At 38.4% G+C, this 20,800-nt stretch overlaps 1 protein-coding gene across 1 annotated transcript in view; it reads right to left on the reverse strand.

The window, feature by feature from the left end:
* Nucleotides 1–667: 667 nt before the first annotated feature.
* SUCLG2 (succinate-CoA ligase, GDP-forming, beta subunit) overlaps nucleotides 668–20,800 on the reverse strand; it is a 107,384-nt gene continuing 87,251 nt past the window's right edge. The window contains exons 10-11 of the mRNA XM_010080534.1: nucleotides 8,341–8,461; nucleotides 668–1,100 (exon numbers count right to left, since the gene is read on the reverse strand). Coding sequence (XP_010078836.1) covers nucleotides 985–1,100; nucleotides 8,341–8,461 — 237 coding nt within the window. The 3' untranslated portion in view covers nucleotides 668–984. The remainder of the gene's footprint in view (nucleotides 1,101–8,340; nucleotides 8,462–20,800) is intronic.

Below are 20,800 nucleotides of genomic sequence, written 5' to 3' on the forward strand. Positions count from 1 at the left end.
TACTGAAACTTTTTTTTTCTTGTACATATTTTTACTCATGCCTGAGAAATCAGATAGGTCAAAAATGGAAAGGTTCATTTGTGTTTCGTTCCCAACAAATCAGAAATGTTTTTTTGGAAGTTAAATCAATTGAAGAATACTCCATGCTCCTGATAGAAAACTGCTTCACATTCTCCTCTTATTTTAAAACCTCACAGCAGTGATATACTTATGAAAGAGGTTATTTTAAAAAGTTAGCAGCCATTTTCTTACTGGCAGACACATCCTCCTAGAACTCTCTGTACAGCACTGTTACACCTAGAAATACTGCACCTCATTTCCAAAAAACAGAAAATAAAATTAATCACATTTTGCTGGCTTATAGGCACAGTGTAAGAATGGAAGGTCTTTTCACTACCAACAAGTCAATCTCTTTTCCTATTGTGAGGTATATTTTGGCATCTACGAAAGAAAACAATTTTAAGGCAAAATGTGTGATTTCTAAAAAAAGAAAATAAACATTATTCATTTGAATAAAAATAGATATTGTAAGCACATTTTTTATATTATTGTAAAAGTCCATAAAAAATATAAACCCATTATTAGTTTGCTGACTCTTTACAATTAAAATATTGTAAAATAGGTGAACTACATGTGTTTGATCGAAGAAAAATCCTGTATTAATTACTGTATCTTATAATGAGTTTATCAGTGGCAATTTTGGAAGGAAAGCAGAAAAAGAGCTTTATGAATTACTACTTATCACAATTCAGAATAAGAAGATTACCAAAATTAGATGAAGACATACAAACCTTTCAAGAACGCAGCTGCAAAATTTCTGAAGCCTAACTTGCAAGCCGATGGCCCGAGTTTGCCGTGTATCACAAATTAAGTACACCAACACTGATGACTGCTTAGGAAAACTCCACTAACCCTCTCTGAAATAACAACAGGAATGATGTCTTGTGAAACACACACACTTTCCATGAGAACATCTTCAAGTCGTTACTTTTTGGCCACACTAGCCACTGCCTTCCTTGCGGCATCCTCAAGGTCATTTGCGGCCGTGATGGGGAGTCCGCTTTCACTCAGAATACGCTGGGCTTCATGAACATTTGTTCCTAAAAAGGAACATTGACTGTAATTAGCAATTGATATTAATAAGTATCTTCTATTACATCTCTATAAAAATAGTTAATGCTTCAAACTACACATCAGTTCAGTTTAACAACAGATTCAATGAGTGGCTTAGGCTGAGCTGAAACGAATGAACTCTTGACTTCAGTGACAATTTTGACAGACGATACAATCTGATAACAGCACTTGCATCTACAAGAGGAGCTTTGTGAAGACGAGAGGGTCAATCCAACATCCACCAGAGTCTGCAGGGACATCCAGCAAGAGCAGTGGATAATGGATCACATATCAAACCTTTAAGACACTCAGAAGATCTAACACATTTATTAACCACCACCAGGTACCACTAACCAGCAGCCAGTGAATCAACAATAACTAAAATTCGCCCATGTTGACTGAAAGCTGCTTTGCATGACACCATTCCCTCTGCTGCTGCACTAAATTATCCCAATGGAGACTGTGCAGCTATACAGTACGTGTTCCATTTTGCATATAAAGAGCTCAAACTTAGTCAACAGACCACATGCACAGTAACAGAAAAAATCCATAAATGAAAAAAATATTTCAGGAAAGCATGTTTTTCATGTGCATGAGAGACAATTGCACCGCCTTCCCATTTACTCTAGCTCATTCTTGATGGAAAACAAAAGACAAAAAGAAACTATGAATTCTCCAGAGCTTTCTGCAGCAAAGCCAAGTGACAGTTTTGATCACTGATCTGCTCTGCATCACAGAAGATCCTGGAGTCAGATACCCTACTGAGGCTGTGGAATCCACACCTTGGGATCACACCACTAATCCCAGGCACAAGACTCTGAGTTGAACCTCTCAGGATGAATTCTACCCCTGTCTTCCACATCAAGTTCCCTCTTATTTGCCATGTCAGATGCTTAATTACTTTGTAATTCCTAGACCTATCAAAATGAATTTTAATTATATTTGGAGCTACACACTAATTATACCCTTAATTATTAACCAAGCAAGGAGCATACTCTTTACTGTGCAACTTCCAGAACGCTCATTTTAAAGGGCAATTTGTTTTTTATGGCAGAGTTTATAAAACCTCTGAAAATGCACAGCAGAAGTAGAGAAATTCAGAAGTCTGTTTCATCAGCATGCTCAAGTCAGGATTCCTACTCCCGGCACTGAAAGAGACCAAAGACATCTCTGTCGCAGCAGCCCCAGCGCTCTGTGATGGGAGAGGCAGGTGTCTGGAAGAGGGACGTGGGACCCCATCTGCTCACTGCTTAAAAGCACCATCAGAAGAGGTCACGCTTCCCATCGACACGCAGGGGACACACCGTGGGACTTGTGTAGGAAGGTCAAAGATCTGAAATCTCTGACAGAAGGGGGATTTGGTAGCATAGTAACATCCAGACTGTACAGGACTTTTCCTACAGAAAAAATAATATTATGGGCAAAAAAGAACAATTTTTTTTCAACCATCCATAATGTGAAAGCCGTTAATTGCCACTACAGAACTGTACAGGGAAGGCAGAAGGCATTACAAAGGCTCTCTTCTCCGTTTAAGTTCCTCACATTTATACAGAGATTCCCATCAAGTCTTGAAGGTTGTACCTATTATTTAGATACAAGGGTGATAAACATTTAAAACAGTCAAGATTGCACTAATCTCTCAAACAGGATTCTACAAGACAAAGTGTTGTAAAGAGCAAAAAATGTAAAGAGGGTAAAATTTTCCTGGAAATTTCCCCACAGAGAAAAAATACGATGTTGCTTGTGATAGCCATGTATTTAAAACTAACTTTTGCTCTTCACTAAGTGGCCAATACGAATTTACTAACAGGTCAGAGTGGGAACAATACATTGGATCTGTTCTGCGCTGCACTGATTGCTCTACACACCACTTGTCTAACGTGCATTACCAAATCAATACAAAACACAGTCCACTAGGAAGGGAGGGGGCAGGTTATGCAGACAAATGAAAATATGAAAGCTGAAAAAAAAATCTCACTGCAGTCAAAAGAGTACACTTTGTATTTATTAAATACTGTTTTATAGGCAGCCCATAAAACTGAACATATTTTTCAGCAAGCATTTCCCTTGCTGTAATCTTCTTTTTTTAATGATACAGCTTTTTATCCCTCTGTGATAAGTATTTTAGATATATGGAGAAAACAGAAATTATAATGAGATCCTGCTGAAAGCAGGGGTAAGAGTTTAAAATTAAACGTTGGGAAAACACCAGAAACATTTAAATATCTACAATGGGTATCATCTTTTTGCAGCAGACGTTAAAAGAAACAAATAAATAATCCCACTATTCTAACATTAACCTCCTGCCACTGGATGGTGTCAGAGAACTGTAAACAGAATCCCATACACAGGCTATGAAAATCACCTGCCCTTCACCTACGCTGTAGCTAACTGAGAAATGGTGAAAATTCACAGGACTGAAAGCTAGAGGGTTTTTCTTGCTGTTGCTAGTTTTTTGTTGTTGTTGTTTTAATTTTGCTTGATTGGGGTTTTTTAACTTGACTCCTATTAAGGGAATAGCCTTCTGATAAGAAAAAGAAGATTCTTCCTTCTGACACATGTTAGTGGAAAAACAGGAAAGATACAATTTAATCAGCAGATACTTTCAGGCTTTTAAATCTAAATATTCTCCTTCTGAAACCTGGGTCCTGAAACAACCTCTCTGTGTACATGCAATGTTCACATTTACTCTTTATTGCCTTGAAATCTCTGTTTTCACTAGCAAAACGAATCTATTCAACTCATTACCTAAAAATTCAAGTAATAAATATTCTACCTAAGGACGCTTCTACAAATTGTAAGATTATACCAGCAGACATTGTTACAAATGAATCAAGAGGACTGCATAGGCTGAACGAAAACAAATAAAACATCCCCAACCGTACTCCAACAGGATTTTGATAATGTTCATTTATTCACTTGCACTGTCATAAAACCATTAGGAACAGACTAAATTACCACTACTTAATGCTGATGGCTGCAGAGGACGGAAGACTCTGCAATGTCATTTCTAGTTTTTCAGGTAAATAAGATATAAGGGGAGAAGACGCAATTATATACATTTGGTACATCCTAAGAAAAAGAAGACTAACGTAAAAAATATCTGATCTACCCAAAACATTCTGCTATGTCAAAATACTTCATAATATGCAGTCTGTCTGACAATATTATTCATGTGAACACGTTGTGACCACATTACGTTATCAATAGCAATGGTTCAGCTTCGACATGCTACATTGATGAGCGTATTAAGAGCCAGATTCCACCCTGCCCCAGCATGGATCCAGGTCCCGTCATTTGTGCTAACCCACAAGCTGGAAACTCATAACCTCTCAGGTCTCAAAGACAGATGTACTGGAGAGTAAGGGACAAGGTTGGAAGCTCATCACTAGCTAAACTTCAGTCAACATTTGATTTGAGGTTTGGTTAGTGAGAAGCTGTAAGTAATGATCTTTAGCAAGGGAACCTATGAAGTTTTGGTGGCTCACACACGTCTTGTCAGTGTTGGCCCTGCAGTCAAGAATAAATCAGCTTTCACTGCCTACCTATAAGAGACAATTAAACCCTTTCTATTCAGTCCACATCATTTGCCCTTTTCTATCTTATACTTTTCCTAGAGAGTACTTTAGTCTTTCCCTCTGCCCCATGTTTACATCCAAACTGGGAAAGACTCAAGCACATTTAAATTTGTGCTGAATGTTTAAACCCAAGATGTTTGAAGAGGTTGATATGAATAAAGTTTTAAATGCAACTTTGCAATACCCATTTCTTCTCTCTTGACAGGCAATTTGGGATACTAAAAATCACAGGCATACATACTAAACCATATCTGTGATCAAGATATACAAACTGGAAAGATTTCTGAATATATGAAAAAATATAATTAGATTCTGAAGAATACAGAAGGTCATGAATCATATGGTTGAAAATATAACAGGAAATCTTGGATTCAGACATTTCAATAAAAGCCGACTTGCTTCTAGCTGCATTTCAACACACTAAGTAGTTCTAACTCCTCCCAACTCCCAAATGACAAGAGAGGCAGAAAATTCATTTGTTGAAAGAGAAACAATGTAAAATTTCTAGCATAGGAAAAGGACATCTAATTCACAGTTCTTTTTTTTCTTTCCTCTTTTCATCTAACTCTGAGCTACCTAAGTGAGAAACAAGGTTTGGCTTCCATTCAGAGCTCCTAGTTAGTTTTCACAAAACTTAATTGAAGTACATGACACTTTAAAGAGCAAAAAATGCTGCACAAAACTAGCAGAAGTTAGTTTTCTACATCTGTAAGAGATAAAATTTGGAATATGTGGTTTCTCCATTTGTCTATGAGCTTTTTAAACAACAATAATCCTGCGTCTCAGCTGGTGAGTTCTTTACTGATAAGGCAAGTAAATACATGTAATTATAAAGTTACCATTATCAAAGAGGAGAGTAATCCTTTCTTTATCCACTGGTAAAACAGCTTGTAATTATTATACAACTGAGAACAAAGATTTGTCCACAGAATCCTGCTAAATCAAGACAGATTTGACTGATTAAAACTCCAGTCATCAAGACATTTCTAGTACAGTGCATGCGGGCAAAGAGTCTTTAAAGTGCAGGTCACAAATCCGTTAGATTTATGGGAATAAATCATGAACCTTATGTTGGAAAAATGTTCAAAATGGAAATCCAAAAAAGTTCTTGTCCCTTTTTCTCCTTTTGAAATGTAAAATTTATGGGTGATGTTTTAAAAGGTCTTGGGTAGCTTTATTACTTCCACAGTACTCATTATTAATTCAAAATCCTTATATGTTTGGATAACCTGGTGTGAGTTCAAAGAAGAACAACGAAGATGATTAAGGATCCAGAGAGACTGATTTCTGAGCAAAGATTAAAAGAATGAAATATATACGTATATATTGCTTGGCTGGGTCATTAAGGAGGCAGAGAAAGTAGGAGTTACAAGCTAACAGTTTTGAAGTACAACATCTGAAGGCTGTAAACAACATAGCTCTTCGTTTAGGCTGAATTGATGGGTAACACTAGGAATAGGAGAAGGAATTAAAAACCTTTTGAGATAAATATAATGCAAATGGGAGAGTTCGCTGTATTGAACTGGGACAGAGTTTCCTAAGGAAAACATGGAGTCAGCAACTAGTCTAGGAGAAGCATTGATACAAACCTAGTAAAGGGTAAGCAATCATGGGAAGATGACCAAGAAAATGTGTTTGCATTAAATTCTGTGTTAGACGTTCTGAAGATTCAGCTTTGGCCTCTGTAGATGACACAGCACACGCGACTCATAAAGGTCACAGGCACAAGAGGAACAGGCACCATGCAGCCGCTTCTGCAGGCTCTGTGCAACCCCCAGACAGCAGCTCTCCTGCTCCACACCTTCTCTTCCAGACAAACCCCACAGTGCAGCAGCACCGAGACTCTCCTTATTCAGCCCAGGGACTGCTTTGCCTCTTGCAACCTCCCAGAAGTCACACTAAAAAAAGAATTCACCCTTACTTGTGTACAATCATGGAGGTATCAAAAGTACTGGAGAAAGGTCAAGCAGACCTAGCAGGCTGCAGTTTAAAATGAGCAAGCTGATTTTCTTGTTTTTCTTATACTGGTCTCAAAGACTACATACGAAACAACTTGCAACTATCTTCTTGCTCGAAGCCTTTCCAATATCTTTGCTTTAAAAATAACAGCTACAACAGATGAGAAAGTCTTTCAGTTCCGATAAACTTTTTGCCAGCTATGACAGACAGGAAAAGCTTCTTGCTATGACAAAAAGCTAAACCAACATTGCCTAGAGCTGATAAACAATGAGATTTTATATTATGAAACTATCCTGCTTCTAACCAACATCTGTCAGTCTCTCCTTCATCCATATTAAACTACTTACTCTCTTAAGGTGTTTAGTGGTGCTGGATCATCCAAAGAAAATTTTCACGATTTGTTTCTAAAATCCATTTTAGAGTATTTAAATTTTCCTGCACTTACTACAGCAGAAGGCTACCCATGATAAACCAAGAATGCAATCTGGAAAGGATTCGAACCCTGCAGTGAAATACACAGAACTTTTACAGGACAAAATTGCACGTCACAGGCAGTGGTCTCCCCTGACGTGAACTACATATCATGTGTAATGTGCCATGAGAACAAGGGATGGGAAAACCCTGCTTTCTTGTGAAAGGCAAAAAAAGTACCCACCTAACCAAAGGGCTTCACGGGTAACCTGCATCTTCATGAGTCCCATTTTTTTAAAAGTTATTTTTTTAAAAGGAAAAAGTCTGGCATAGTCAGATCCACTTTTTCCTCCCCCCCTCTACTGCATTGTTAAAAAACCACTTTGTTGGTTTGTACCTCAGGTACATGAAAGGATGTGTTCCCTCCCTGCACCACCAATGCTGACTGATAGGACACTGTACCCCCTTTACACACACCCTAACATTAATATTCATGTTTTTGAGGAACACGCTTTAAAAAAAACCCAAACAGAAACCCTCTATTTTCCAAACCTACTTAACAAAAAAAGAAATGTTTTAAGGTAACCAGACTTGTGCTGATTTCAACCAAAGCACAATTTCATTCAATGGCAGAAGAAAATCTCCCTCCTCTTTCAGGGTACTGCCATTATATCAAAGCCAATAACCGCCAAAGATTGCTCCTCCTCACCTCTCTATTACTTTTTTGTTTCCAATTTAACAATGCTGGACATACTAGGAAAAAAATATTCCTTACCATTACCAAATCTTCTAGTTTTTAATGGATTTTGGCTGGATTGGATATTTGGGCAGAAGAACATGTTACAGTAATCTCTCTCTCACAAACACTGTTTCTAACATCTTTTTTTTAATTATGAAATCGGAGTAAACTTAATAAAACTGTATCCTGCTGCAGGTTTAGCAATAATGGAATTGCATTCAGTAAAAAATCGTTTGAAAAAGAAATACCTTCCAGTAAATAGAAACTTGTATCAAAATAATTTCTATTTGCATTGCAAATCTTACAAGCAAACCCATAATGCTTTAATTGCAAAATTTCATTGTTTCAAGTACCACCAGGGACCAGGGATACAGAAATATGTACGGAAAGAGTTTATTGACTTCAGGTCATGCTATGGATGACGAACTGGACGTGTTATTGTGTGGGACTAATCTGTTTAGAGCTCAGAGATCGAAGAAAGCCAAAGTGGATTACTGGACACTTGAGGGACGATTTTTGTTTGAAACTATTAGCACTCACCTTCCAGTCTGACCACCAGCGGAACTTTCAGCTCAAGTTCTCGGCAGGCTTTGGTGATACCATTGGCTATAATGGCACAGTTCACAATCCCACCAAAAATGTTTACAAGTATTGCTTCAACCTGTAGGAAAGAAACAGAACAGGAATCAGGTGGAGTTTTTTGTTTGTGTTTTGTTTTGGCTTTGTTTTTTAAAAAAACACAAGATCCAAACCAGGTACAAATTCCCCTCTGTCAGGCAGGTTCTCATTTATGGAAGGTACAAGCTTCACCTCCGTACTCTAAGAACTTGATTCTGAGTCTACTGTTTCTGTAGCGTGTAGCATTGATTAATTACCTTGGTCTATAACTGGCATGGTAATTAATGTCATAAACACATTATGACACAGAAAAGGGGAATTACTACTGAAAAGCATAAATTAAAAGAGATTAAAGAATCTATATTTTGGATTTTTTAATGTATTGAATAATTGTCAGGGGTTGGAGCTCAGAAAACACAGTGTATGAATGTGTGGATGGAGATGCAGTGAAATATTCATGTGGACACTTCACAGAACAATCTGGACACACACTTTAGCATACAGAGGAAAAGGTAATATACCTGCCCTGACTTAATACAGAGGAGTAAAAATCCCTTCTAATTAACAAGGAGGGGCATGTAATGAAGAACATCCATTACAACAGATTAATTGATAACCCAAAAAAACTGCTAATCATCAGTTTCTGGAAACTGAAAATCCTACACCCAATTCACAATTAAATGACCTTTCACAACATAAAGACGTTAACACATACACGATATTAATGTGGATTCTTTCCACTTGGTAAGGCAGTACAATATTGAACCCAAGTTCACATACCAGGCTTCCCACCACGGCTTACTAAGTGAAGGGGGACATGGTACAGCTGCAGCTATGCTGTGTCTCATTCCATAGTGGGACTAATCCACAACATTTGAGGTACTCTACAAGAAACTTCACTGGGTGTCACAAACAAGCTTTGTCAGAATTGTGTTGACTCAAAAGAAGACAAGATAAAGAGGGGATTAGGTTTGAAGGAACGAAATATCACTGGATTTCACTTGTGCATGATGTCAACCGCAATTATGCTTAACTCATCGCACAAGATGAACAGATTCACATTGCCCACCTCCAGGTAGCCAGACTCATACCAGCACCAAGATAATTCCCTGCAGTCACACACATTTATAGCTCTGCGCAAGCAGGTTTAGTATTTCTCTGCAGACAAAACGTGACAATTAACTCCTGTGATGTGCAGTCGCACAGACTGAAAGCTCACCACTGTTAGTAATACTGCCATCCACAATGCATCAATAAAAAGAAAAAAAATCTCAACAAATACTTCGCTTCCCACATGAAATCAGCTCACCAATATCCTTCAGCAGTGCCACAGACTGCAAAAGTATCCCTTACTGTAAACATAAGCCATGTTTACACTGAACTGTAGAACTCCAATGGTAGCAAAACCGTCATATAATGAAGATGGCAATGGGAATACCTTGTTGACATCTCTCTCATCACCTGCTGCTGCTCCCAGCTCCAAGACTTCTCACAATGCCACCCAAAAAGCAGCCAGAACAGTTCCCATCTGACCATAATGGACACAGTGCCATTTTCTCCTCTCAAGCTTATTTGACACCACTCTAGTTTTCCAGTGCTGAAGTGCTAGAACACTGCCTGTCCCTGCTACCTTTCTCCTCTTATTAGTTGTAGTGGAGTAATCCAATTAAGATTTGCTCACTCTTCTGGACATCCTGATACTATAAACAGAATTCTCGTGTGCCTTCTCAAAGCACAAAACATCTCTAATGCTATATAAATACAGCAATAATTGAAGTCCCTTAAAAATCCTGATATCTGAATTTCTTTCTCTGCAGTTGGGTATGATGACGACCCATGACACCAGCTGCCTCAGTTCATACAGCCTGTGCCTGCCTGTGGGTCATGACATGGCTTCTTCATCACAGGCAGAGCAACACCAGGTATCAGAAAGAAATTAATAATCCAGTCAAATAAGAACATACAATTTAACTGATTTTCTAACTCCTTCTTATAGTTTAAACGTGGGCCAACAGTTTAATGTCATGTCAAATGGATGGATTTACCAGTTTAGATTTTTCTGGATATTAAATCGGTAATGCCATTGCAATTATTTATTTCACCTTCGCGTTGTTACAAAATCCTTAACTCTGTAGAAGCTACCGACAGTGAAACCTTAAAAGGCCCCTTTTCTGCCTTGCTCCTACTGCTTGTGCATGTGCCAACATTCTTGGTGTCAGAGACAAAAACACACAAATTAAAAATAGAGCCCTTCAAACTTTCATCACATTAACCCTTATGGTAAGGAGATATCTATGCAAAGCACTTTGATGTTAAAATATACTAGTGATGTATTCTATCAGCAGGACAAGCCACAGACACTGTTCTGCCCCTTCTAATATATATTCCTAATTCAGGAACATTGCACCAGGCATGTGACAGATCAACTTAACCAAGTGTGTTTACATTATTAGCGATAAGGAGGAGGATTTTATGCCCAGTACAGATATTTTAATTCCTAATGCAGACATTCTCATTTAAGGATCTGCTTTTCAGCTTTCAAGCTGAATTCTAATCAGGTCTTCTAATCCATTGGCAGCAAAAGGAAAAAAAAAATGTTGAAGGAAATTAGATGCAGCTTGGATAATTGATGTTTGTGTGCTCGGCTTTAATAAAAATACACTGTTAAATTAGAGAGGAGTCTAAAAGTATTCAATCAATAAGAGACTGAATCAGGTAGAGAATTCAATCTTGGGTTTTATTGTAATCTTCCAAATAAGCCAAAAGATCAGTCCAAATGATGCTGAGATTCACTTTAATTCTGCTGAATTTCTGAACATTGTTTATAAACGCTTCTGTAGCCTGACTAGATCTTGCATTTCCAGTCGAAAGAACTTTAACATTCAGACCCAGTAGACGGATGTAAAGGTTTTCAGTATTTCATGTGCACAGGGAATGCACAATCTCTGTATTATTTAAGTCTATAAGAAAAATAAACCTCCCATTGCATACTGGAACCACTACATATCAACAGGCTCAGTATCTAACGCATATGGACCATGAGACATATTAAGGAGAGGGCAAACTGTCTATATACAAGACAGGTTAGCTGATAGCATTATTATTGTAATAACCATTTTTACCTAACACCATGCCTTATAAAATTATTTTATATTTCAGCACCTTTATTAAGGAAACTAAAGATAGCAGTATATCCACAGGTTAGGTTCTTTCCACCCACCAAAACAACTGATAGATGTGAAATCACCATCAAATGTACTTGCAGATGATTATGGACTCCTCTGGAGACATAAGGGAACTCGCAATAGCATGAAGACATCACCATCAATGCTGGTAACAACCCGCAGTCTGTCAGGTCTAAGCACCAATGCCGGGAAGCAGAAGTGATAAAAACTAACCAAGTGCTGCATTATCACTGACCTTAATGCTAGATATGGTATTGAATCTTTGCAAATACCGGAATATCCATTAATCCCACAGCTCCTAAATACTACACAAACATATATGCAGACATGCAGAGAGCGTCTTCTCTCTTTATATAAGAAATCAGATGTATTTATGTAGAGCTATATCTATATGAAATCTATGTTGCTTTATTAACAAAAATACCAGTTTTAATCTACAGTGACCTTTTGTTCAAGTGAGCCTTGACAAAGCCTACAAATCTGCCTTAAATGTCTGACACCAAAAAAAAACCAAAAAACAACCCACTCCAAATAAGTGTAACTGTATAGTAACTGAAGCAATGGTGCTAGGAGACTCCTGTTAGGATGGTATTGCATCACCAACATAACCCCCAAGGCTGCCAGGTTCTGCACAACTAAGGGCACTTTCTGTACAGCAGAAGCAGCTTCAGCATACCTGCCTGCAATCTGAAAAATAGATATAGTGTGGGTGCATTTAATATCTCTTCTTATTTTTTTTTTCTCTCTAAAATGTTCTTGGCCTCAACAAAATGCACACTGGCATCTGATCATCATACACTTAAGGATTACTACGGGCAGCCCCTATAAAGCATTCCACCTTGCCTACAGCCCATTTATAAATCCATACACAGGACGTCTCGCTGTCTACAGCTGCTGCATTCCAGGCTGCTGAATATCCTTCAGAGTCCATGCTAACACCACCAATTCTGTACACAAACCAGAGGGGACAAACACTTGACGCTTGCAGGTTGCTATTTCTCTTTCGTTACCCACCTTTGTTATTAACACAGAACAACTACAGCAGGCTCAGGATAACGATGCACTGCAGCACTGAACAACGGCAGATACCTCATACAGGTAAAGCTCTGAATCTCACATAAACATGAACGCAAATTAACTTAGGCTGAGGTTTCATATTCATTTGAAGATGATCTACGTATGGGCAGCCACCAAAGAAGCTGCCTTGCCTTCCCTCTGGAGATGGCTGAGTTCAGCTGGATTACAAGTCAAATGTTCTTGTGTCCCAGGCAAAGATCTATTCCCTGTGCCTTTCAAGAGGTAGGTAGCAATACTAACAAAAACCCCAAACCATTGGGTGAAATGGGATGTGTAGGTTTTCACTAGGAGTCTAATAAGGTGCATTTAATCCTTTCTATTATTCTGTTGGTCTTTATTACTCATTCATCCACAGTTTACAATTTTTTTTTCAATGTGAAAGATGCAGATTATCTCCAACTCTCAAAACAATGTAATAAAAATGTAATAAAACACAGACGCCATACACTTGCACCTTCACTCTGTATCTTTCTGCTCCAACTGGTAAGTAAGATACAAACATTCTTAAATGTCTCTATGTTATTATAACTCAGACCTCAGGTCAAATGTAAATTTTTTTTCCATTTTTGAAATATTATTCTACTCCTCTAGATTTTTATATTAGACAACATTAATTGCTAATTTTAAAGTAAAGATTAAACCTACTGTGTCGGAACAGTATGAAAAAATTACAAACACAAAACCAATTGCTTAAAATATCCACTAGAGGACAGTGCGAATCAATGTGGAGAAGGAATATAAAAATCCCCTCGGAGAGAAGAGCAGAGATATTTTTTCTACTTAAAGCCAAACTATCTCATTTTACTTTATAAAAATGATGCAAAATATTATTTTGCCTCTTTGGGGTGGAATTTTGAAAGTCTGAAGGTGATAAATTTAAGGAGGTTGAATCAACAAAAAGCAAAGTAAAAAAGCTTGCAGTCAGGTAAAGAAATACTGACACAATGCAACTTTGAATGGTTTTTTACAATTTTAAAAGAGGTCAAGGTTTAAAATTCACCCTCATGCCACAGTAGGAAAGGAACTTGTATGAATCCCCAAAACAAAATTAAGATTTTTCTGTCTGGGTGGACTAGCTGACAGGTAGGGAAAACAGATTAAGTATTTTCTCCAATGTTATTTTTTGGCCTCTATTCAAGAGGTTCCTGAGGAAGGCAAGTCTCACTGAGAGTGAACACCCCGTTCTGCTACACCCAGCTGTGGCATGCTAAGCCCTTTTCTCAGATGGCCGGTGGCATCTGCCCTGTGTTAGCAGCCCAGCACTGGACAAAGTCCTTTTAGCAACAGGACTCCTTTGGTGCCACACTAAGAGTCACAAACATCATACTTTTGCAAAACCAAAACTTCATGGCTCTGGTTTCTGATGTGCTAAACCAGCCAGTCTTTAGTCTTTCCTGCTTATAGAAAATTCAGAATCTAGAAAAGGAGACAATTTTATTGGCTTTTGCTGGTGTTAAAATGATTCAGTGACAATCCTCTGCTGATGGACCAGATCCATCCATCCTTTGATGGGATGAGAAAAGCATGCAGGTGAGCAGGTTCTGTAGCAGGGAGAGCTCCCATACCAAAGACAGCTGCCAGAATAGACCACCAGGAACATCTCTGTCCTGGGATTTTGTCTTACTCCTCTGTAGGACTGACACAAGACAAAAAATTAAGGGATCAGAGCTCATTAAATTAATGTTATGAGATGAAATGAGGACTGGCAGATCACACACCGCAGTGTGGTATTGGAAACAGTCCCCTGAGACCTTCCTTTGCCCAGCTGCAAGGAGCCCATGTTTCGGGAACAGAAACAGTCCAGTTCTAGGCACACAGTCTCCTTCAAATTCCAAAATACCATGGCAGGCAGCAACGTGACCTCAGGAACCTTCATTTCAATATTGCTCCTCAGTGAGGCACATCTCACATTGAGCCAGTTTTGGGAATATTTCCTCATCTGCAGGACACACTCTGTGCACACCCGGAGCCCCGGCACAAACATTCATCACAATAACGCCGTCATTCCCATGCAGCCTGGGTATGTGACCGCACTTCAGATGTGATTATGAAGATGCAAAACGCCACGTGCTCCCCATGCCTGTGCTACTGCCTGGCAAGACATCAGTCAGCACCTGTCCAGGAACCATATACACTGTGTTAATAGAGTCCAGAGTCTGAGCTAATTAATCCTTCTGCAGGATACAGGCAGAGCAGGCAAGTGAGTGCCCGCAACCATGCAATGCAGGCGTGTTCTTTCACTGATAGGAAGCACTGCCACCTCCTAATGCAGTCCTTATTTATGATGATAAGGGACGAGAATAAGGAAAGAGGGAAAGAAAAATGTTGAGACCACAAATTACTGAAATATATTACGTATATTTGAAAATCAGGACAAAGCTTTTAGTATTGTTTTTGGGATGAAATGCAGCTGGAACAATTGCATTTTTGGTGTCAATACGGGAGGATAACGCTTCAATCAGATCATGGGTACAAGGAATAAAAGTACATAAAATTGCTCTGATTACTGTTGAATTATCAGAGCTTCAAGGAGCTCAAGCCCCTAGATGAGCAGATCAAAACGCAGACCAACAGAAAATTAAGGGATGACGACTACCTATGTATTGTCACGTTTAGGTCTGATTTGGGGGATTTTATTCTAGTAAAAATTATATGCCACCCCTCCTGTAGACATATGCAGTCAGCATTGCTCACTAAGTACTCAGGGATTTCATGTTATTTGACTGTACCACATTAGCACGGTAAGCTATAGATACTCTCCAAATCCACTCATCCAGGATAGTTTATACAATAGCATGACTGCAAGTAGTCCTTCTGCAACAGCAGTCTATAAAAATTGATCCAATATTTGCTGAATTTTGCCTCTGCACTTCACATTAATTTCTCAAAGGCACACAGTGCAGTTTCTCTAACATTCTTAGAGTCTGAAGTTCAAATTAGATTTTTGTTAAATAACAATAAGCTTCCTGAAAAATAACATAGCAATGTGAACATCGTTTAAGCAACGTGATACAACAGACAGCATGTGTTCCTGTTATTTCAGCAACGTGCTATGCCCTGGGGTGCGTCTATACAGTCCCATCATACTTTATGATGTGTTAAAAGGCCAAAGGCTGAATGATTTTAAATCATTTGGCCTTAAAAAATGCAATATTTCTCAAAAATGGGAGTACCTGGAGAACATGGATATATGATCTAAATGGAAGTGGTGTAGTACACAATCCACAGGATGGGTTGCTGTCAGATAGTAACTTACAACGGTCAGTGCATTGGGGTGTGTTATGGACACTTGGCAAATTACCAAACCCGAAACTATTAAATGATACCATCACAATTATCCACAGAAGGGCATAACTAGAACTGTTGATTTGATGACTAGTTCAAGTCTTCATGTTTATTTCAAGAGCCAGTTAAAAATGCATGCGTTATAAATTTGTAAACATCTTAAGGCACGTCTTCCCTCTACCTGTTGGCCATTGATTTTGACATAAGTCCAGTCAGAATGCGCAGTACTGCAAACAGAGAGTTACTTCATAATTCAGGGTAAAAAAAACCTGAAACACCAAAAAACAAACAACAATCAAAAAAAACCCACACTACTATCTGAAATCTTGAGGTGAATAATGTTTGAGGACCAGTGAAATTTCCAAACAAAGCACAACACTTCAACACATCCCTTTAGAACTATTTTAAAACATTCATTTTTGTATTTGTTCCTGGAGTCCCTCATAGCCATACCTATATAGCCATCTAAAGGCACATGGGATCCTATCAAAGGAGCCTGTCTAACAGGAGTGGTCTAGGAAGAGAGCAAGATTTGTGTGAATACAGCCACTCTCTGAAAGAAGGCACTTCTATGGCTGATGAGATTACCCACAGGCCTACTAGGTATTAAAATCTCATGCTTGTGCTCTCAAACATTTGTCATCCACTATTTGGAAACAGTAAAAATTAACTTGTCCTGCAAGCTACTGGAATGATATTTGTTCATGGCAACATTACTAGACCTTCCTCTGAAGCATTTGGCAATGGCTACTTTCAAAGCAATGACTAAGACAAACCAAGTTTTGTGAGGTCTGTTCTACTCTGGCAATTTTCAGACCTCCCAGTCTGGACGGTAAGAATTGTGACCATAAAAATCCCAAGTACAAAATAAAAATGTCTGTTTGTGAACATCCTTGATGCTTTCACTTTTCTTACATTATGAACAAAAAAAGCCCCAAAACAAAAACAGGGATCAAAAATAACATAACCTTGATAACGATTTGCAAATGAAGCATCAGAACCAGTTTCCACAGACAGAAAAATGAGGTCTTAAAGGAATGGCCATGTACACAAAGTTAGCAACCAAAGAGTCTGATGAATATTGCTAATTCCTAGTAAGGGGGAAAAAAAAAAAAAAAAGGCAAGTCAATCATCTGGTCAGAAGAACAAGAAGAAAATAATTTTTAATCTTTAAAACAGACTTTGATATTAAAAGCTGGGAACTCACTTTACATGAAGATTTCATCTTCCGTTAAAAGAAGGCACAGGAACCCAGAAGCTGGAATTCTAAGAGATACTCCACATGTTGCAAGATTGACACACTAAGACTTCACAGCACCACAGTCATCTGTCATTTCTTTTCCCCGTCATTCCATGTTCAACTCCACACCCTGTTTTGGGTAAAGGACAGGCCCAACTACCACTTTTCAAGCCACCATGGCAATGGATTTACTTCCTGAAACCAACAGGCATCTTTATTCCATCTTTAGAAATAGCCTTAGTATTCCAAATACTATATTTATCTAGAGTATCAAAACACTAAGTGATTGTACCCATCACAAGGGAGAAAAGAGATGATGAACTGTTATCTTCTGCTCTAGAGAGACTTGGGATCTTTCCATTTTGTCACCTGAGAAAGATCTCTGACATGTATTCCCCATGCAGAAGAGAATGAAATGCTACAGAAGCTCCTATCTAGGTCACACTGCTTTTCTTACTGAGACAATGGAAACTTTTAAAAAGAAATTCTGTACTTCAAGAAGCTTAATTAAAGTATAAAATGCATTGTCATGGGTACTGAACTGCATATACACATCTGAAATCTCCAAATAATTAAAATCCATTCTTTTACAGTAACATTGCAGTCATCAGAAACCTGAATTACTGTGCTCATTAGGTTCCGAATTACTACCACATAAAAATCAGCTAACTATTATCACGTAAGTAACTCAAAATAGAAACAGCAAAACTGAGAAAGGTACAAAGAGGAGGGACAAAGACACTGAACAACCTTTGTATACAGAAAAGACTAAATAAGCTGGGAATTTCCATCTTAGAGAAGGAAAGCTGAAGAGGACATATAGCAAAAACTGCAAGTATCAAGAGAAAAAGGAACAGGGTACAGTCATTTTGTACCTGCCTTCAGGTAATTCTACTGCAGTGCCAGAGATGGTGAAAATACAAAAGGGGTCCTTTTACTGTTATTTTAAAATACAGCTATCGTTATTGTGTGAAACTCATTGCCACAGGATGTTGAGTATGCCAAAAGCTTACATGAGGTGAGAATATACAGTAACAAATTCATGGAAGGAAAGCCACTGAAGACTGATAAACACAAGGATCCCTAGAAAGCAGTGAATGTATCAGGCAAGTACCCTCACACACCTGCTCACTTCTTCTGTTCTTCTCTAGGAAAGTGCCATTGGCTACTACTGGAGACAGAAGGTCAGATCAAGATAGAAACAAATCTATCTCCCTGGAAGGTGCCAAGCCCCAGTTGGAGGACAGCACAGGTAGCATTAGGACAGTTTCCCCCCCCCCTTGTTAAACTCAGCCTGCAAAGGAGATGTGGGGCAGATCACTACCCGTTGGTTTAGACTCCTTCCCAGTCTGCACCAGCAGTAGGTGGCCATTGGGACTCGCCAACACCTAAATGTTAGCGAGAACTTTTGCCCCAGAAACGCCTCTTCCACAGACTGTCTGCTCTAGCATCATAAATTAAAGACATTCAGCTCAGAATAGGGCTGCTGAAAGATGGATAATGATCTCTATCTCCTGCAAGGTTTATACAAAGTAATTTAAACTAAAAAAAAAAGTGACAGTTTAAAAATTAATGATCAGTAATAACATCCCCACAAATAGGATGCTAAGCTAAGAACTGTATTATTGCAAAATGAGATGACTCAGGAATAGACAAAGTGGTTCTACATACTTTTTGGATTGTCTTGCTATTTGCAAAATCATGAAATGCAACTTTTTTTTTTCCCTTATAACAGGGGATAAAAAGATTGGCCTGAATAACTTAACCTATCATCTTCATTTTTCTGTAAACTGTTTTCACCTATTTTCTGCATTAAAAAGGGAATCACCTTCACATAAATAATCATTCGATAATGATCTACCAGCCACTTTTCACAAAGTTATCAAAGCATCTTGTAATAAAAACAGAGCTGAATGTTTTAACCACAACCCCAAAGTGATATAATCAGAAAATCTGAACTGTGAAAGAAGTTATAGAGCTGCATCAAGAAACAGATGGAGTGAGCATAAAACAATCGCATATAAACCAGTATAAAGGAACTTAACTTTAGATTAATCAAGGCTGAGATGCTCAAGGCAGCCATGGGGAGCCATACACATTAAAACTAACAGGACATGCATGTAGATCACAGCCTGCTTCTTCTATCTCAACCCAGTTCTGTGCAGAGCAACACATGGAATTGTAGGTCTTCCTGTTAACCATATTCCCTTGCTTCACCAGTGATTTTGCAGTATGGTTAAGGAAAATGTATCAAGGAGAGTCATTTTTTTAGTTTTCCAAGCCTACCTAAAAAATCTAGATACCTGTTAACTTCAATGTGAATTAGAAAATCTTATGAGGATTTAAAACTTCCACATTATATTGAAAACAAATGTCAGAACGAGCCTCAAAAGTATGCAGTCATAACACTTGTAAATAAGCTCAATGAAAATAAACAAATAGCCAGCCAATACTCAGTTATAAAACTGACCATCTATCACACAGCCAAAAACTGTCACTTGGCTTCAGTAGCAGACTTTTCCTAAATTCAGATTTTCTGCGGGGATTGATACTGCATTATATTGGCAACTTAAATGTAGTTCCTTGGTATAGGAATCCAAAGATACAAATAAAGAGCCAACTCCCAGACAAAAACAGCTTCAGAACCTTACTAGAGTGCAAAGCTCAATCACAATGTTTAATGCTAAGCAAACAGCTCAGTCCAGCACTATCTCATACCCTTTGATCTCAAAAATCAAATAAGCAAGTACATCCAAAGCAGATTACTTATTCTACAATTTGGTGGCATAAAAGGGAAACTACAGGTTTATCTCTTCTTGTGGTGACTTTTTTTTTTTTAATTTCACTGCTGGATGATACACAGAAAGCAAAAATTCCCATTGCCAGAATATATTTCATCGACTAAGAAACAGATTCTCAGATACACACAGTACCGAGAACCAATCACGATCTGGGCTAAGCTGTAAAAATAAATGCAAATTCAACATCTATATTTCAAAAGAAAACAATACAAATGGTTATAAGCAAGGAAATTAATGAAGTCAGAAACAATTTAATCATGTATGGCGTGTAGTTTTTGTTAATTACTTTTTAAGTACTTAAGCACAGTAGTAGCTAAAGAGAATTTGAAAGAGAGATTACATAAAACCGTTTCCAAGTGGGTGTTTCATGCTGAGCCACAGTCTGCCATAGCAGTGCTGATTAATCAGGAAAGCCTTGCCTTCACTTTCAAGGCCCTTAATGGCCCACCATACCTCACTCCCACCCTCTCTTTTCAAGTACTAACAAGGTAAGTTCCTGCCCAGATTCTGTCGTGCCAGCTGATGGCAGCCACCAACTAAAACAGTCATCTTAATGCACTTTCTCATGTCTGAAAGAAGCCTTACATTAAGATTTCCCTGTGTCACTCCACTGACACCTTTTAGTCATGACATCTACAACCTCCCAAAAACCTTGTGGGCTGATGAAGGTAAGACTCTTGGCAATCTGAAACCCGTGTGCTTGTAGCTCTCCATCTCCATTTTCCACCTTGGACCCTGCTGGAATGGTGGACACTGGCTCCTGTAATGGCTTTAATCCAACTAAAGCAGGAATG

Source organism: Pterocles gutturalis, unplaced genomic scaffold (genome assembly GCF_000699245.1).
Source record: "Pterocles gutturalis isolate BGI_N339 unplaced genomic scaffold, ASM69924v1 scaffold21594, whole genome shotgun sequence".
Taxonomy (NCBI): Eukaryota; Metazoa; Chordata; class Aves; order Pterocliformes; family Pteroclidae; genus Pterocles; species Pterocles gutturalis.